Source organism: Bufo gargarizans, chromosome 5 (genome assembly GCF_014858855.1).
Source record: "Bufo gargarizans isolate SCDJY-AF-19 chromosome 5, ASM1485885v1, whole genome shotgun sequence".
Classification (NCBI taxonomy): domain Eukaryota; kingdom Metazoa; phylum Chordata; class Amphibia; order Anura; family Bufonidae; genus Bufo; species Bufo gargarizans.
This window is the reverse complement of record NC_058084.1, coordinates 202,848,909-202,865,253: the sequence shown is the minus strand read 5'-3', so window position 1 is coordinate 202,865,253 and position 16,345 is coordinate 202,848,909. Positions and strand designations below refer to the sequence as shown.

At 51.5% G+C, this 16,345-nt stretch overlaps 1 protein-coding gene across 2 annotated transcripts in view; it reads right to left on the bottom strand.

Annotated features, from left to right (window-relative positions):
- ASTE1 (asteroid homolog 1) overlaps window positions 1–16,345 on the bottom strand; it is a 43,768-nt gene that overhangs the window by 21,969 nt on the left and 5,454 nt on the right. For both annotated transcript variants that reach the window (XM_044295750.1, XM_044295751.1), the window contains exon 2: window positions 14,439–15,757. In XM_044295750.1, the coding sequence (XP_044151685.1) occupies window positions 14,439–15,743 (1,305 nt within the window). In that variant the 5' untranslated portion in view covers window positions 15,744–15,757. The remainder of the gene's footprint in view (window positions 1–14,438; window positions 15,758–16,345) is intronic.

Genomic DNA, 16,345 nt, shown 5'->3' with positions numbered 1-16,345 from the left:
TCAAAAGGGGGGGGGGGGAGAATCCTAGTCATGTGCACCTGCATCAAAGGGGGGGGGGGGAGAATCCTAGCTCATGTGCACCTGCATCAAAGGGGGGGGGGGGGGGGAGAATCCTAGCTCATGTGCACCTGCATCAAAGGGGGGGGGGGGAGAATCCTAGCTCATGTGCACCTGCATCAAAGGGGGGGGGGAGGGGGGAGAATCCTAGCATGTGCACCTGCATCAAAAGGGGGGGGGGGGAGAATCCTAGCTCATGTGCACCTGCATCAAAGGGGGGGGGGCGAATCCTAGCTCATGTGCACCTGCATCAAAGGGGGGGGGAGGGGAGAATCCTAGCTCATGTGCACCTGCATCAAAGGGGGGGGGGGAGAATCCTAGCTCATGTGCACCTGCATCAAAGGGGGGGGGAGAATCCTAGCTCATGTGCACCTGCATCAAAGGGGGGGGGGGGGGGGAGAATCCTAGCTCATGTGCACCTGCATCAAAGGGGGGGGGAGGGGGGAGAATCCTAGCTCATGTGCACCTGCATCAAAGGGGGGGGGGGGAGAATCCTAGCTCATGTGCACCTGCATCAAAGGGGGGGGGGGGGAGAATCCTAGCTCATGTGCACCTGCATCAAAGGGGGCGGGGGGGAGAATCCTAGCTCATGTGCACCTGCATCAAAGGGGGGGGGGGGGGAGAGAATCCTAGCTCATGTGCACCTGCATCAAAGGGGGGGGGGGGAGAATCCTAGCTCATGTGCACCTGCATCAAAGGGGGGGGGGGGGAGAATCCTAGCTCATGTGCACCTGCATCAAAGGGGGGGGGAGGGGAGAATCCTAGCTCATGTGCACCTGCATCAAAGGGGGGGGGGGGAGAATCCTAGCTCATGTGCACCTGCATCAAAGGGGGGGGGGGGGAGAATCCTAGCTCATGTGCACCTGCATCAAAGGGGGGGGGGGAGAATCCTAGCTCATGTGCACCTGCATCAAAGGGGGGGGGGGGAGAATCCTAGCTCATGTGCACCTGCATCAAAGGGGGGGGGGGGAGAATCCTAGCTCATGTGCACCTGCAAAGGGGGGGGGGGAGAATCCTAGCTCATGTGCACCTGCATCAAAGGGGGGGGGGAGAATCCTAGCTCATGTGCACCTGCATCAAAGGGGGGGGAGGGGGAGAATCCTAGCTCATGTGCACCTGCATCAAAGGGGGGGGGGGGAGAATCCTAGCTCATGTGCACCTGCATCAAAGGGGGGGGGGGGAGAATCCTAGCTCATGTGCACCTGCATCAAAGGGGGGGGGGGGAGAATCCTAGCTCATGTGCACCTGCATCAAAGGGGGGGGGGGGGAGAATCCTAGCTCATGTGCACCTGCATCAAAGGGGGGGGGGGGGAGAATCCTAGCTCATGTGCACCTGCATCAAAGGGGGGGGGGGAGAATCCTAGCTCATGTGCACCTGCATCAAAGGGGGGGGGGGGAAGAATCCTAGCTCATGTGCACCTGCATCAAAGGGGGGGGGGAGGGGAGAATCCTAGCTCATGTGCACTGCATCAAAGGGGGGGGGGGAGGGGAGAATCCTAGCTCATGTGCACCTGCATCAAAGGGGGGGGGGGGGGAGAATCCTAGCTCATGTGCACCTGCATCAAAGGGGGGGGGGGGAGAATCCTAGCTCATGTGCACCTGCATCAAAGGGGGGGGGGGGAGAATCCTAGCTCATGTGCACCTGCATCAAAGGGGGGGGGGGGAGAATCCTAGCTCATGTGCACCTGCATCAAAGGGGGGGGGGGAGAATCCTAGCTCATGTGCACCTGCATCAAAGGGGGGGGGGAGGGGAGAATCCTAGCTCATGTGCACCTGCATCAAAAGGGGGGGGGGGGGAGAATCCTAGCTCATGTGCACCTGCATCAAAGGGGGGGGGGGAGAATCCTAGCTCATGTGCACCTGCATCAAAGGGGGGGGGGGGGAGAATCCTAGCTCATGTGCACCTGCATCAAAGGGGGGGGGGGGAGGGGAGAATCCTAGCTCATGTGCACCTGCATCAAAGGGGGGGGGGGGGGAGAATCCTAGCTCATGTGCACCTGCATCAAAGGGGGGGGGGGGGAGAATCCTAGCTCATGTGCACCTGCATCAAAGGGGGGGGGGGGGGGAGAATCCTAGCTCATGTGCACCTGCATCAAAGGGGGGGGGGGGAGGGGAGAATCCTAGCTCATGTGCACCTGCATCAAAGGGGGGGGGGGGGGAGAATCCTAGCTCATGTGCACCTGCATCAAAGGGGGGGGGGGGAGAATCCTAGCTCAGTGCACCTGCATCAAAGGGGGGGGGGGAGAATCCTAGCTCATGTGCACCTGCATCAAAGGGGGGGGGGGGAGAATCCTAGCTCATGTGCACCTGCATCAAAGGGGGGGGGGGAGAATCCTAGCTCATGTGCACCTGCATCAAAGGGGGGGAGGGGAGAATCCTAGCTCATGTGCACCTGCATAAAGGGGGGGGGGGAGAATCCTAGCTCATGTGCACCTGCATCAAAGGGGGGGGGGAGGGGAGAATCCTAGCTCATGTGCACCTGCATCAAAGGGGGGGGGGAGAATCCTAGCTCATGTGCACCTGCATCAAAGGGGGGGGGGGGGAGAATCCTAGCTCATGTGCACCTGCATCAAAGGGGGGGGGGGGAGAATCCTAGCTCATGTGCACCTGCATCAAAGGGGGGGGAGGGAGAATCCTAGCTCATGTGCACCTGCATCAAAGGGGGGGGGGGGGAGAATCCTAGCTCATGTGCACCTGCATCGGGGGGGGGGGGGGGGGAAGAATCCTAGCTCATGTGCACCTGCATCAAAGGGGGGGGGGGAGAATCCTAGCTCATGTGCACCTGCATCAAAGGGGGGGAGGGGGAGAATCCTAGCTCATGTGCACCTGCATCAAAGGGGGGGGGGGGGGAGAATCCTAGCTCATGTGCACCTGCATCAAAGGGGGGGGGGGGGAGAATCCTAGCTCATGTGCACCTGCATCAAAGGGGGGGGGGAGAATCCTAGCTCATGTGCACCTGCATCAAGGGGGGGGGGGGGAGAATCCTAGCTCATGTGCACCTGCATCAAAGGGGGGGGGGGGAGAATCCTAGCTCATGTGCACCTGCATCAAAGGGGGGGGGGGGGGAGAATCCTAGCTCATGTGCACCTGCATCAGGGGGGGGGGGGGGGGGGGGGGGGAAGAATCCTAGCTCATTGGCACCTGCATCAAAGGGAGGGGGGGGGGAAGAATCCTAGCTCATGTGCCCCTGCATCAAAGGGGGGGAGGGGAGAATCCTAGCTCATGTGCACCTGCATCAAAGGGGGAGGGAGGGGAGAATCCTAGCTCATGTGCACCTGCATCAAAGGGGTGGGGGAGGGGGAGATCCTAGCTCATTGACCTGCATCAAAGGGGGGGGAGGGGAGCCATCCTAGCTCCATGTGCACCTGCATCAAAAGGGAGGGGGGGGGACAGATCCGCTCATGGGCCCCTGCATCAAAGGGGGGGGGGGGGGGAGGGGAGAATCCTAGATCATGTTGCACCTGCATTAAAGGGGGGGGGGGGGGGGGGGGGAGGGGGAGAATCCTAGCTCATGTGCACCTGAATCAAAGGGGGGGGGGGGAATACTAGCTTCAATGTGCCCTGCCTCCAAGGGGGGGGGGGGGCGAGGGGAGATCTAGCTCATGTGCACCTGCATCAAAGGGGGCGGGAGAGGGGGAGAATCCTAGCTCATGTGCACCTGCATCAAAAGGGGGGGGGGGAGAATCCTAGCTCATGTGCACCTGTATCAAAGGGGGGGGGGGAGAATCCTAGCTCATGTGCACCTGCATCCAAGGGAGGGGGGGGGAAGAATCCTAGCTCATGTGCACCTGCATCAAAGGGGGGGGGAGGGGAGAGAATCCTAGCTCATGTGCACCTGCATCAAAAGGGGGGGGGGGGAGAATCCTAGCTCATGTGCACCTGCATCAAAGGGGGGGGGAGAATCCTAGCTCATGTGCACCGCATCAAGGGAGGGGGGGGGGGGAAGAATCCTAGCTCATGTGCACCTGCATCAAAGGGGGGGGGAGGGGAGGGAGAATCCTAGCTCATGTGCACCTGCATCAAAGGGGGGGAGGGGAGAATCCTAGCTCATGTGCACCTGCATCAAAGGGGGGGGGGGGGAATCCTAGCTCAACGTGCACCTGCATCAAAGGGGGGGGGGAGATCCTAGCTCATGTGCACCTGCATCAAAAGGGGGGGGGGAGAATCCTAGCTCATGTGCACCTGCATCAAAGGGGGGGGGGGGGAGAATCCTAGCTATGTGCACCTGCATCAAAGGGGGCGGGAGGAGGGGAGAATCCTAGGCTCATGTGCACCTGCATCAAAGGGGGGGGGGAGAATCCTAGCTCATGTGCACCTGCAATCAAAGGGGGGGGGAGAATCCATAGCTCATGGCACCTGCATCAAAGGGAGGGGGGGGGGAAGAATCTAGCTCATGTGCACCTGCATCAAAGGGGGGGGGGGAAGGGCGACTCCTAGCTCATGTGCACCTGCATCAAAGGGGGGGGGGAGAATCCTAGCTCATGTGCACTGGCATCAAAGGGGGGGGGGGGGGAAGAATCCTAGCTCATGTGCACCTGCATCAAAGGGGGGGGAGGGAGAATCTAGCTCATGTGCACCTGCATCAAAGGGGGGGGGGAGAATCCTAGCTCATGTGCACCTGCATCAAAGGGAGGGGGGGGGAAGAATCCTAGCTCATGTGCACCTGCATCAAAGGGGGGGGGAGAATCCTAGCTCATGTGAACCTGCATCAAAGGGAGGGGGGGGGGAAGAATCCTAGCTCATGTGCACCTGCATCAAAGGGGGGGGGGAGGGGAGAATCCTAGCTCATGTGCACCTGCATCAAAGGGGGGGGGGGAGGGGAGAATCCTAGCTCATGTGCACTGCATCAAAGGGGGGTGGGGGGGGAATCCTAGCTCATGTGCACCTGCATCAAAGGGGGGGGGGGGAGGGGAGAATCCTAGCTCATGTGCACCTGCATCAAAGGGGTGCGGGAGAGGGGAGAATCCTAGCTCATGTCACCTGCATCAAAAGGGGGGGGGGGGGGAGGAATCCTAGCTCATGTGCACCTGTATCAAAGGGGGGGGGGGAGAATCCTAGCTCCTGTGCACCTGCATCAAAGGGAGGGGGGGGGAAGAATCCTAGCTCATGTGCACCTGCATCAAAGGGGGGGGAGGGGAGAATCCTAGCTCATGTGCACCTGCATCAAAGGGAGGGGGGGGGGAAGAATCCTAGCTCATGTGCACCTGCATCAAAGGGGGGGGGGGGAGGGGAGGGGAGAATCCTAGCTCATGTGCACCTGCATCAAAGGGGGGGAGGGGAGAATCCTAGCTCATGTGCACCTGCATCAAAGGGGGGGGGGGGAATCCTAGCTCAAGTGCACCTGCATCAAAGGGGGGGGGGGGGGAGAATCCTAGCTCATGTGCACCTGCATCAAAGGGGGGGGGGAGAATCCTAGCTCATGTGCACCTGCATCAAAGGGGGGGGGGGGGAGAATCCTAGCTCCATGTGCACCTGCATCAAAGGGGGCGGGAGAGGGGAGAATCCTAGCTCATGTGCACCTGCATCAAAAGGGGGGGGGGGGGAGAATCCTAGCTCATGTGCACCTGCATCAAAGGGGGGGGGGGAGAATCCTAGCTCATGTGCACCTGCATCAAAGGAGGGGGGGGGGAAGAATCCTAGCTCATGTGCACCTGCATCAAAGGGGGGGGGGGGAGGGGAGAATCCTAGCTCATGTGCACCTGCATCAAAGGGGGGGGGGGAGAATCCTAGCTCATGTGCACCTGCATCAAAGGGAGGGGGGGGGGAAGAATCCTAGCTCATGTGGCACCTGCATCAAAGGGGGGGGGGGGGGGGAGAATCCTAGCTCATGTGAACCTGCATCAAAGGGGGGGGGGGGGGGAGAATCTAGCTCATGTGCACCTGCATCAAAGGGGGGGGGGGAGAATCCTAGCTCATGTGCACCTGCATCAAAGGGGGGGGGGAGGGGAGAATCCTAGCTCATGTGCCCCTGCATCAAAGGGGGGGGGGGGAGGGGAGAATCCTTAGCTCATGTGCACTGCATCAAAGGGGGGGGGGGGAGAATCTAGCTCGATGTCATGTGCACCTGCATCAAAGGGGGCGGGAGAGGGGAGAATCCTAGCTCATGTGCACCTGCATCAAAAGGGGGGGGGGGGAAGAATCCTAGCTCATGTGCACCTGCATCAAAGGGGGGGGGGAGAATCCTAGCTCATGTGCACCTGCATCAAAGGGGGCGGGAGAGGGGAGAATCCTAGCTCATGTGCACCTGCATCAAAAAGGGGGGGGGGGGGGAGAATCCTAGCTCATGTGCACCTGCATCAAAGGGGGGGGGGGGGGGAGGAATCCTAGCTCATGTGCACCTGCATCAAAGGGGGGGGGGGGGGGAGAATCCTAGCTCATGTGCACCTGCATCAAAAGGGGGGGGGGGAGAATCCTAGCTCATGTGCACCTGCATCAAAGGGGGGGGGGGAGAATCCTAGCTCATTTGCACCTGCATCAAAGGGAGGGGGGGGGAAGAATCCTAGCTCATGTGCACCTGCATCAAAGGGGGGGGGGGGAGAATCCTAGCTCATGTGCACCTGCATCAAAGGGGGGGGGGGAGAATCCTAGCTCATGTGCACCTGCATCAAAGGGGGGGGGGGAGAATCCTAGCTCATGTGCACCTGCATCAAAGGGGGGGGGGGAGAATCCTAGCTCATGTGCACCTGCATCAAAGGGGGGGGGGGGGAGGGGAGAATCCTAGCTCATGTGCACCTGCATCAAAGGGGGGGGGGGGGGAGAATCCTAGCTCATGTGCACCTGCATCAAAGGGAGGGGGGGGGGAAGAATCCTAGCTCATGTGCACCTGCATCAAAGGGGGGGGGGGAGGGGAGAATCCTAGCTCATGTGCACCTGCATCAAAGGGGGGGGGGAGAATCCTAGCTCATGTGCACCTGCATCAAAGGGGGGGGGGGGAGGGAGAATCCTAGCTCATGTGCACCTGCATCAAAGGGGGGGGGGGAGAATCCTAGCTCATGTGCACCTGCAAAGGGAGGGGGGGGGGAAGAATCCTAGCTCATGTGCACCTGCATCAAAGGGGGGGGGGGAGGGGAGAATCCTAGCTCATGTGCACCTGCATCAAAGGGGGGGAGGGGAGAATCCTAGCTCATGTGCACCTGCATCAAAGGGGGGGGGGGGGAATCCTAGCTCAAGTGCACCTGCATCAAAGGGGGGGGGGGGAGAATCCTAGCTCATGTGCACCTGCATCAAAGGGGGGGGGGGGGGGGAGGGGAGAATCCTAGCTCATGTTCTATTGTATTTTTAATATCTGATGAAATAAGAACAAACAGACAAATAAGGAGATTTACTTTTTTTTTTTATTCCGGGTTTAGTGTCCCTAAGGCCTCATGCACACGACCGTTGTTTTATTCAGTTTATAAATAATAAATAAGCCTCAAAAAGGTACGTTGCTTAGTGGCGTCGCAGGTCCCAATGGTGAAGTGGATACAGTTCACACAGGTGAAAGCGTTTCTTTTGATTGGACCGCGCTGCCTCAGAAGTCACAGGAGATCCACAATCGAAGCCAGCAAGATAATCACGGACATGGGGAAGCAAACAGGCCAGTCAAAGCCTCTCCTCTCCTTTCCAAGCTTCTATGGAACACCAAAATTGCATCCAATAGTGAAGTACCGTCATACAGATTGGAGTAGAAAATGGTTTTATTAGACTCACAATGTACAAGTATATACAGGCAGTATACAATGGATCAATCACCCGACCCGGGTTTCGCTCAGTCGAGCTTCGTCAGGGGTATTCATTCCACCCACTCCAGGGCGGTCTTATAACGGGTCAGGTTGGTTTGCACCCGCCTACCCAATCAACTGCACAGGTAAATAAAATAGAAGATAGGGAACCAACAACTGCGGAGCATAGCTGCACTACAGACAAACAGAATTTTCCCCATCAGGCAATGAGGGGCGTCCAGAGGACTGTGACAGGGAAACAGGGCACCCCGCAAAAAAGAGGCCATGCAGAGGAAAACGAGGGGGAAAGAAACACAAGCCCAACCCCCAAAAAAAGCAGGGGGATATAGTCGGTATCTTTAACCTAAGTTCACATTCTTTAACACAATCTGAGAAAGAGGTTTTGGGAAAAGGCCTGAAGTTTGCTCCCACTGCTGGGATCAACAAATTTGAGGCCTTTTTAGATGTGCATAAATTTGTGTGCAAGCTTAACATAGCCAAGTATTGTTTAACAAACCAGGCTCCATGTAGGAATTTTGAGGAGGAAGGCAATATTGTACATAGTCAACTTAAGGAGAAATCCCAATTTTTTCCGAAAAATAAAGAAAATGAATGCATAGAGGCCTTTAAAAGGGGAGTCCTAAAGGAGATTGAGGGAATTGGCACTAAACCAAGGAGACAGAATTTAACACCAGAACAGAGACTTGCTTTGAAACAACTTGAGAATAATAAAAGAATAGTGATAAAACCGGCAGATAAGGGGGGGGGGGAGGGGGTTGTTATTATGGACATGGATATGTATGGGAGAGAAATGTCCACACTATTGGCAGATGTGGGAACATACCAGACACTTAAGAAAAATCCCTCTTTGGAGTTTCAGGCGAAACTAGAATTGTTGCTTCAAAGAAGGGATTATTAACAAAAAGGAATTGGATTATTTAAATAATAAGCATCCAGTCACCCCTGTTATATATTTTTTGCCTAAAATCCACAAAAGCAAGACCAACCCGCCGGGGAGGCCGATTGTTTCCGGCATAAATTCACTGACCAGCCGACTGGGGGAATATGTGGATTTTTTTCCTCCAGAAAAATGTCCCTTTAATGCCGTCCTTCCTAAAGGACACTGGCAGTGTCCTGCAGTTTGTTAAAGAATTTGGCAATTGCCCTGCCAATATGTGGTTGGCCACTATTGATGTGGCCTCATTGTATACAGTAATCCCTAAAGAACTGGGACTCAAGGCGATCGAGCACGCTCTGAACAACGATCCCCTGATGACCAAACATCAGGGGTTATTTGTTTTAGAGTGTGTTGATTTCTGTTTGAGTCATAATTATTTTTGGTACAAAGAGCAGTATTACCTACATTCGCCCCCAGTTTCGCTAATATTTTTATGGGGTTCTGGGAAAGTGCCACTATTACACCCGTGTTGAATAGGACCATGGAAGCTGGAGAATTGATAATATGGAGGAGATTTATTGATGATTGTCTTGTCCTGTGGAAGGGAGAGAAACAAGGCCTGCTAGATTTCATCAAGGGGTTAAATGAAAATCAATGGAATTTATCCTTCACTAGTACAGTTAGCGATACCTCCGTAAATTTTTGGGATTTGACACTTTTTGTTGAGAGCAACCAACTTAAAACGAAAACGTTTTTCAAGGAGACGGATGTTAACGGCTATATAGATACCTCCAGCTGCCATTATACACCGTGGCTGAAAAATATCCCTAAAGGACAAATAAAGAGGGTCTTTAGAAATTGTACCAAAGTGGAGGATTTTAGAACACAAAGTGAGGTCATTAAGGAACGGTTCAGGGAGAAAGGGTATCAGGCAGATGAACTAGCCAAATGTAGTAGGATGATAGAGGAAGAAGATAAAGGAAAGAAGAAAAAGGTGGAGACTGAGAAAGATTTTCGTTTTTCCTTTTTAACTCAATACAATACGCAGGCGGGTTTGATAAAAGATGCCATTAGGAAAAATTGGTCCACTTAAAAAAATGACCCTGTGCTAGGGAAGGATATTCCTCAAAAACCGGTAGTTATTTTCAAAAAGGCTCCCTGTTTACATACCAAACTAGTACATAGTTCTAATCATCAAGAGAAGATAATCAAAGGGAACAAGTTTAGCTGGTGTGGGTTCTGCTTGCCATGTAAGAATCGAAAAAGGGAAGATAAAAAAAATGCATATTCAATTTATGGTCAGGGCTAGGACAACGTCGGCGCACGCAGAGAAACCTGCCCTGAACATAGTGGCTGAATTGTGCCGGGAGCCACGTGCACGGGTACACCAGTGAAAAAGGGGGCAAAATAACATCAGTTAGGTACAACACTTTATTGCAAACTACAAAGCCAGCGATCGAAAGGCACGAGATATCTCTACTTGAGGATTGGGTATATACCTAGTAAAGCAGGAGGACCGCCACCACCCCATGGACCGGATGACATGAGCTGGCACCTGATGCCGAGAAGCAGCGGAGGCTACCCCTATGCGACATGAGTGGCCCGAAATTACCTTGAGGTCGTAGCCTAGACCAGTGTTTCCCAACCAGTGTGCCTCCAGCTGTTGCAAAACTACAACTCCCAGCATGCCCGCACAGCCAAAGGCTGTCCAGGCATGCTGGGAGTTGTAGTTTTGCAACAGCTAGAGGCACACTGGTTGGGAAACACTGGCCTAGACCCTGGGCGAGGGCACGGATGAAAGATATAAACTGAGAGGTGCTGGGAGGCTTGCCTGCGTGTGGCAGGAGCGGGCTATCTGGTGATGAACCTTGGATGAGGGCTAGCAGTTGATGCAGCACCTGAACTGGACACCAATCGTTCCACGTGGGATAGAATTTAACCTCGGAAGGGGGTCCCATCTGATTGGTTTTGGTGGAAGGTAGCAGGGGAGTGTAATGGCCCTGGCCCCATAACAGATGCTGCTTCAGAGGATGGTGGCTCACCGGGCCGGAGGAATCCATAAAAGGTGAGAAACATGGCCGCTTTCAAAATCAGGCTAGTGAAGGGCCCAAAAGGATTACCATCCAATGACGAAGAAAGATCCCTGAACGATTTACCGGACTGGTAACATTAAATCCTTAATCTTCATAAATATATTATAACTAAAAAAATAAATAAAATAAAAAAGCACTAAATTGATTTCTGAATTGTTTAGGATCTAGGTTTGCCATGCTATTGGCAAGGTGTCCTTTTGGAAATTGTCTGGACAAACCCCATCTTTTTGGTCATTTTAAAATTAGAGAAATGTTCAGTCGTTTTCAGAAGTAAATGTCAAGCTCCTATTTGACTGCGGTGAGATGGGCATCACCAGTGATTGGCACCATTAGTTTTTGACCATGCAAAGAGCACAATTTTCCAGTTGGTGTAAAATAAACTTTTTTTTATTTTTCTCGTTTTCCAGAAAGAATGTTGTGGTGTCAACGGACCTAAAGACTGTCAGGAGTACACCTCTGCGTTCCGCACTTACAACATTGACTCGGCCTTTCCTTGGCCTCTGCAATGCTGTGTAATGGATGCTAATGGACTACCATTAAATTTGCCATCCTGCAGACTGGGAGTTGAAGGATTTTTGCATCTCTCAGTAAGAAGCATGCTCTCTTGATATGAAATGAACTATTTGGGCACCAGATCTTAAAGAGAAGACTGGTTGCCTATGGCTCACGGACCCCTTCCCCTCCTTTTGAATACAACGAAGGGTGGCTTTAGAAAACGAAGACAGAACCTGGGCGATCCAGGGACGCTGAACAACCTGGGCGATCCAGGGACGCTGAACAACCTGGGCGATCCAGGGACGCTGAACAACCTGGGCGATCCAGGGACGCTGAACAACCTGGGCGATCCAGGGACGCTGAACAACCTGGGCGATCCAGGGACGCTGAACAACCTGGGCGATCCAGGGACGCTGAACAACCTGGGCGATCCAGGGTCCCAGAAAAAAAAAAAAAAAAAAAAAACTGAAAGACCAGGAGACAGAAGCAAATTGAGACAGAAACAAAAACCGTTAAAACAGTAAAGTGTAAACATCCCCTGCACCTAGACCGCCAATTCTGGTATTATGATGGTGTAAGATTATAATTCAGATATATATATATTTTTTTTTATAAAACAGCCTATGTATCGCTGCACTGAGTTAAAACGGCACATGCAATCAATGTACAGCCATTTGCTGTTAAGCAGATCAGGGCCTTTTTAAGGGGGTGAATCTCTGCAGGCTGTATAATTGCCCAGTGCTGCGCTATAATAAATGTTTACAGACATGGAAAACTTTGGAAAGTATTGTGCCGAACCCAAAAACCCTTTCCCATGAGATACAATTAGCCCCAGTCCTTTCAGATTTTCACCCCGTTTTGAAACAGTCAGGGCAGAACAACTAACTGAGCTTTAATTCTTGCATGACACATGACCTGAGCCGGCATGTGACCGGCGGGACACGAATCTAGGATGCCGCTCCCCCAACCCGGCCGCCTGTAACTCCGTGGGCGGAACATACTGGGGGAGAGCGGCATCTCAACCCCGCACTCCAGGGGCTAGAGACCAGGCCGGACGTGATACACGGCTGGAGCGGGGCCAGCTGAGCCCCGATTAGCTGGCGTGTGGTGATGCGGATGTCGGCGGCACGTGCGCACGGTATCACCGGAAGGACAGACACTGACCGGAAGAGGGAGCGCGATGCCGCAGTGATGCGTGAGGCTCGGGCGCCTGGCTGAGCGGCAGGTAGGGGGATAAATAGCCAGACGCCCCTCCCACAAATGCAGGCTGTTATCAGCCTTACTATCTGTGCGCTCCAATGAAAAAAGTGTGGATTTAAAGGTTAAAGGGCAAATTACTTGTGAGAGTGTAGGGGTGGTTTGAATATTGGAGTGCCCATGTGGACTCCAATATGTGGGACGTACCCTCAGGATGCTTAAAATAAGAATTCAGGAGCATGTGAGGAATATCAAGGGGCTGGAAACCCATAGTGTTTCAATGCACTTTAAAATGGTGCACCGAAAAGATCCAAGTGGTTTGTTCTTTGTGGGGTTGGAACAAGTCAAGCCACACTGGCGTGGAGGGGATGGAGTAAAACAGATAAATAAACGGGAGGTGGAATGGATATACAAAATGGGAACGTTACAACCAATAGGCCTTAATGCTGAATTTGATTTAAAACCTTGTCTTACCTGAAGCGATGAAGTGTTCTCGGTTGATCTAGGACCTTTGAGTGTGGTGTTGTATCGAACTAGGACCTTCTAAGGTTGTGGAATTGAATTGGCTGGACAACATCATGTGATATGGGGGAGTTGCCGTTTTTATGAATGGAGGAGGGCGGGCTAAGGTTAATTTGATCTGTGACTGGCCAGGAGATATCATGTGATGTGGGGGAGTTGCCATCTCTATGAATGGAGGAGGGTGGGTTAAGGATAATGTGGTCTGTGATTGGTTAGGAGACTTATTAGAGTAAAGAGGGAGTAGGATGATTGAAACTGATAGCAAAGGAGTAGTCATAGATCGCTACAGGAGGTTATATACCGATGTATAATAGATCTATTTGAAATGTCCCTGTTTTATGTATTTTATAGTGTTTTATTGGACATGTATTTGTGTGATTTAATGTCTTGATTATTTAAATGTTTAATTGATTGGATCATGTGTGAGTGGGTAGGCGGGTGCAAACCAACCTGACCCGTTATAAGACCGCCCTGGAGTGGGTGGGATGAATACCCCTGACGAAGCTCGACTGAGCGAAACCCGGGTCGGGTGATTGATCCATTGATCCATTGTATACTGCCTGTATATACTTGTACATTGTGAGTATAATAAAACCATTTTCTACTCCAATCTGTATGACGGTACTTCACTATTGGATGCAATTTTGGTGTTCCATAGAAGCTTGGAAAGGAGAGGAGAGGCTTTGACTGGCCCGTTTGCTTCCCCATGTCCGTGATTATCTTGCTGGCTTCGATTGTGGATCTCCTGTGACTTCTGAGGCAGCGCGGTCCAATCAAAAGAAACGTTGTTTTATTCAGTGTCCGTTGCTCCATTTTTCGTGATTTTCAATGAGTCCGTGGAAAACTCTGCTAATGCACAGTTTGCCATCCGCGTCCGTGATCCGTGGTTCCAGTCCGTCAAAAAAATATAACCTGTCCTATTATTTTCGCAGAACACGGTTTGCGGCCCCATTCAAGTCAATGGGACCGCAAAAAAACGCGGCGGCACACAAGATTGTCATCTACGTCCATGCGTCTGTGTCCGTTTTTTTCCTATTATTTGCTTGGCAAACCTGACTTCGTTTTTTTTTTTTACTTTCCTTATGTATGGTGGTCCTCCAAAAATAAAGGAAGACACACAGAAACAAAAATGGAACCCCATTTTGCGGAACGGAACACAACGGTCGTGTGCATGAGGCCTTACGGTCATTTTATCCGTCATTCCAGCTCTCCACATAAATGGAGATTACTTTGTTCTCCAATTGTGAACTTTTGAGATTACTGCTACAGAGGAACATTATTTTGCATCAATGGAAGAGAACTAACAAAGTTGAAGAAATGGGCAAAACATTTTTTAAACGTGAATATTGAGTTTAAAAATAGAAAAAGTCCCTTTCTGGTGAAAGTGTTACTTTAACAATAGATATTACAATGTTTGGTAAGTGCTGCACCAAATGATATCATCACTTTTCACAGATGTAATAATCACTGTCTTACCTGTGGAAGTTTAGAAAGTGAAAGGTCTTCACTGATATCAGCATAGGCATTACTTATCTCAACTGTGGATCTTCTTAAGTTGGCCTCCAGTCTGTCAAACTCATCAACATGGGGTTCCTTACTTCTCTGAGCCTCATGTTGTGAACCATGGGATTCTTTTAGCAATAGGGCATAGATCAATTTGCGAACAGGCTTTGTAATGAAATGAGCAGAAGGCTTTCTCATGTCCTCAACCTGAGCATGAAGAAACACTCTTCTCAACACCAATGCATCACTAAGCAATGGAGACAGTTCACCTTTTGCTAAAGCATTCTGAACCCAGTCTGGCAAGTTGAGCTTCACGGCGGTTGGCGAGCTATACAAACCTCTTAGAAAATACTGTTCAAGGTTTACAGTCTCCTGAAGGCTATATTCTTCCATGGCAGAATACAAGAGCTGCCTGATTGTGTCACGATCCTTCACCCTAAGATAATTTAGCACATTTTCCATGGCTTCTTCGACATCCGTGAATCTAGATAACCAGTTCAGTAGACCATGTATTCGCACGTGTCTTCGTCCACCATGGCTGGTATTGCCTACTGGTAAATGGACCTTACTGAAGAACGTTTCTAAGGCTGACAAGCTAATATAGTCATTCCCAGTAATAACAGCAAAGAGAGGCAACAAAACTATATTCATGTCATTATAAAGATGGCACAATTTCTGAGCTGAGAAGCATCGGACTGGAATGTAGCACTCACGAGTTTCCTTCACAGAGACAATGTTCTTCCATTGGAAGGAATTCAGGGTACAATATCCAGCCTTTAAATCAAAGATACAAAAGTCACTGTCAAAAGAAAGTACAGGACAGTTCCACAGGTTGGCCAACGCGACTATTTCTCTATCGGCTTCAGAGAAACACTGGACAAAGGGCACTTGGAGGTCTCTTAAAACCTGAATGCACACTTTCCTACTCAGCAGAGGAAGCACACAGCCACCTCTACCTTGTGAAAGGTTTTGCGCCATTTTAATCTTGTCCTTAAAGCGCTGCTTTTGGGTTTCCAGTTTCTTATTGGAGATGTCACAGCCGCCATCAAACACAACATAGGCTTGGATATTGCATACGGACAAGCTTTCAAAGAATTTAGTAAGAACATCGGTGAATCTGTCATAGTCTCCACCGTGAACAAGATCCAAGCCGGAATCAAAGTATAATTTATGGTACAAATTGTTACCGTCTATAATTAATTTAGTGTTTTTCAGCTTCAATTCGAGGAAAAAATTACTATGAGAACACACAAAGCTCATAAATCCTTGGATTCCCATGTTGAGGAGGAGGTCTGAAATTAGAAGAAGATGTGTTACTTCCATGGTCACAGATAATACTGCTTATAACTAACATGTAACTCACACTCACACACACACACACACACACACACACACGTTTCCTGCATGTTCAGTACGTAGAGGGGGTTTAGGGGAATGGCTCATCAGGACACTGAGAAGACTAGAACAATAAAGTGTGGGATTTTGACTGGTTGCTATGGGCAACTCCTTTTCTTTTACATATTTTAAAGGGCTTGATAGGATTTGATATTAAGGTGGTTTCCTCAGTGTTTTTTTTTACTGTTGACCTATCCTCGGGATAGGTGATCAGTATCTGATCGGTGGCAGTCAGACAACCAGATCAGCTGTTTCAGGAGGCAGCGCCACTCCGGTGAGCACGGTGGCCTTCTCCATGCTTACCAAGCAAACTGCTGTTCATTGTATAGCGGCTGTACTTGGGACTGAGCTGCACCTAGGCATGTGACCGATGAACGTGACATCACTGGCCTAGGACGGGGCTGCAGGGCTCCTCAAGCAGCTGATCGTTGGGGATGCCGGGCGTTGGACCCCACCAATCAGATACTATCCTGAGAATAGGTCAT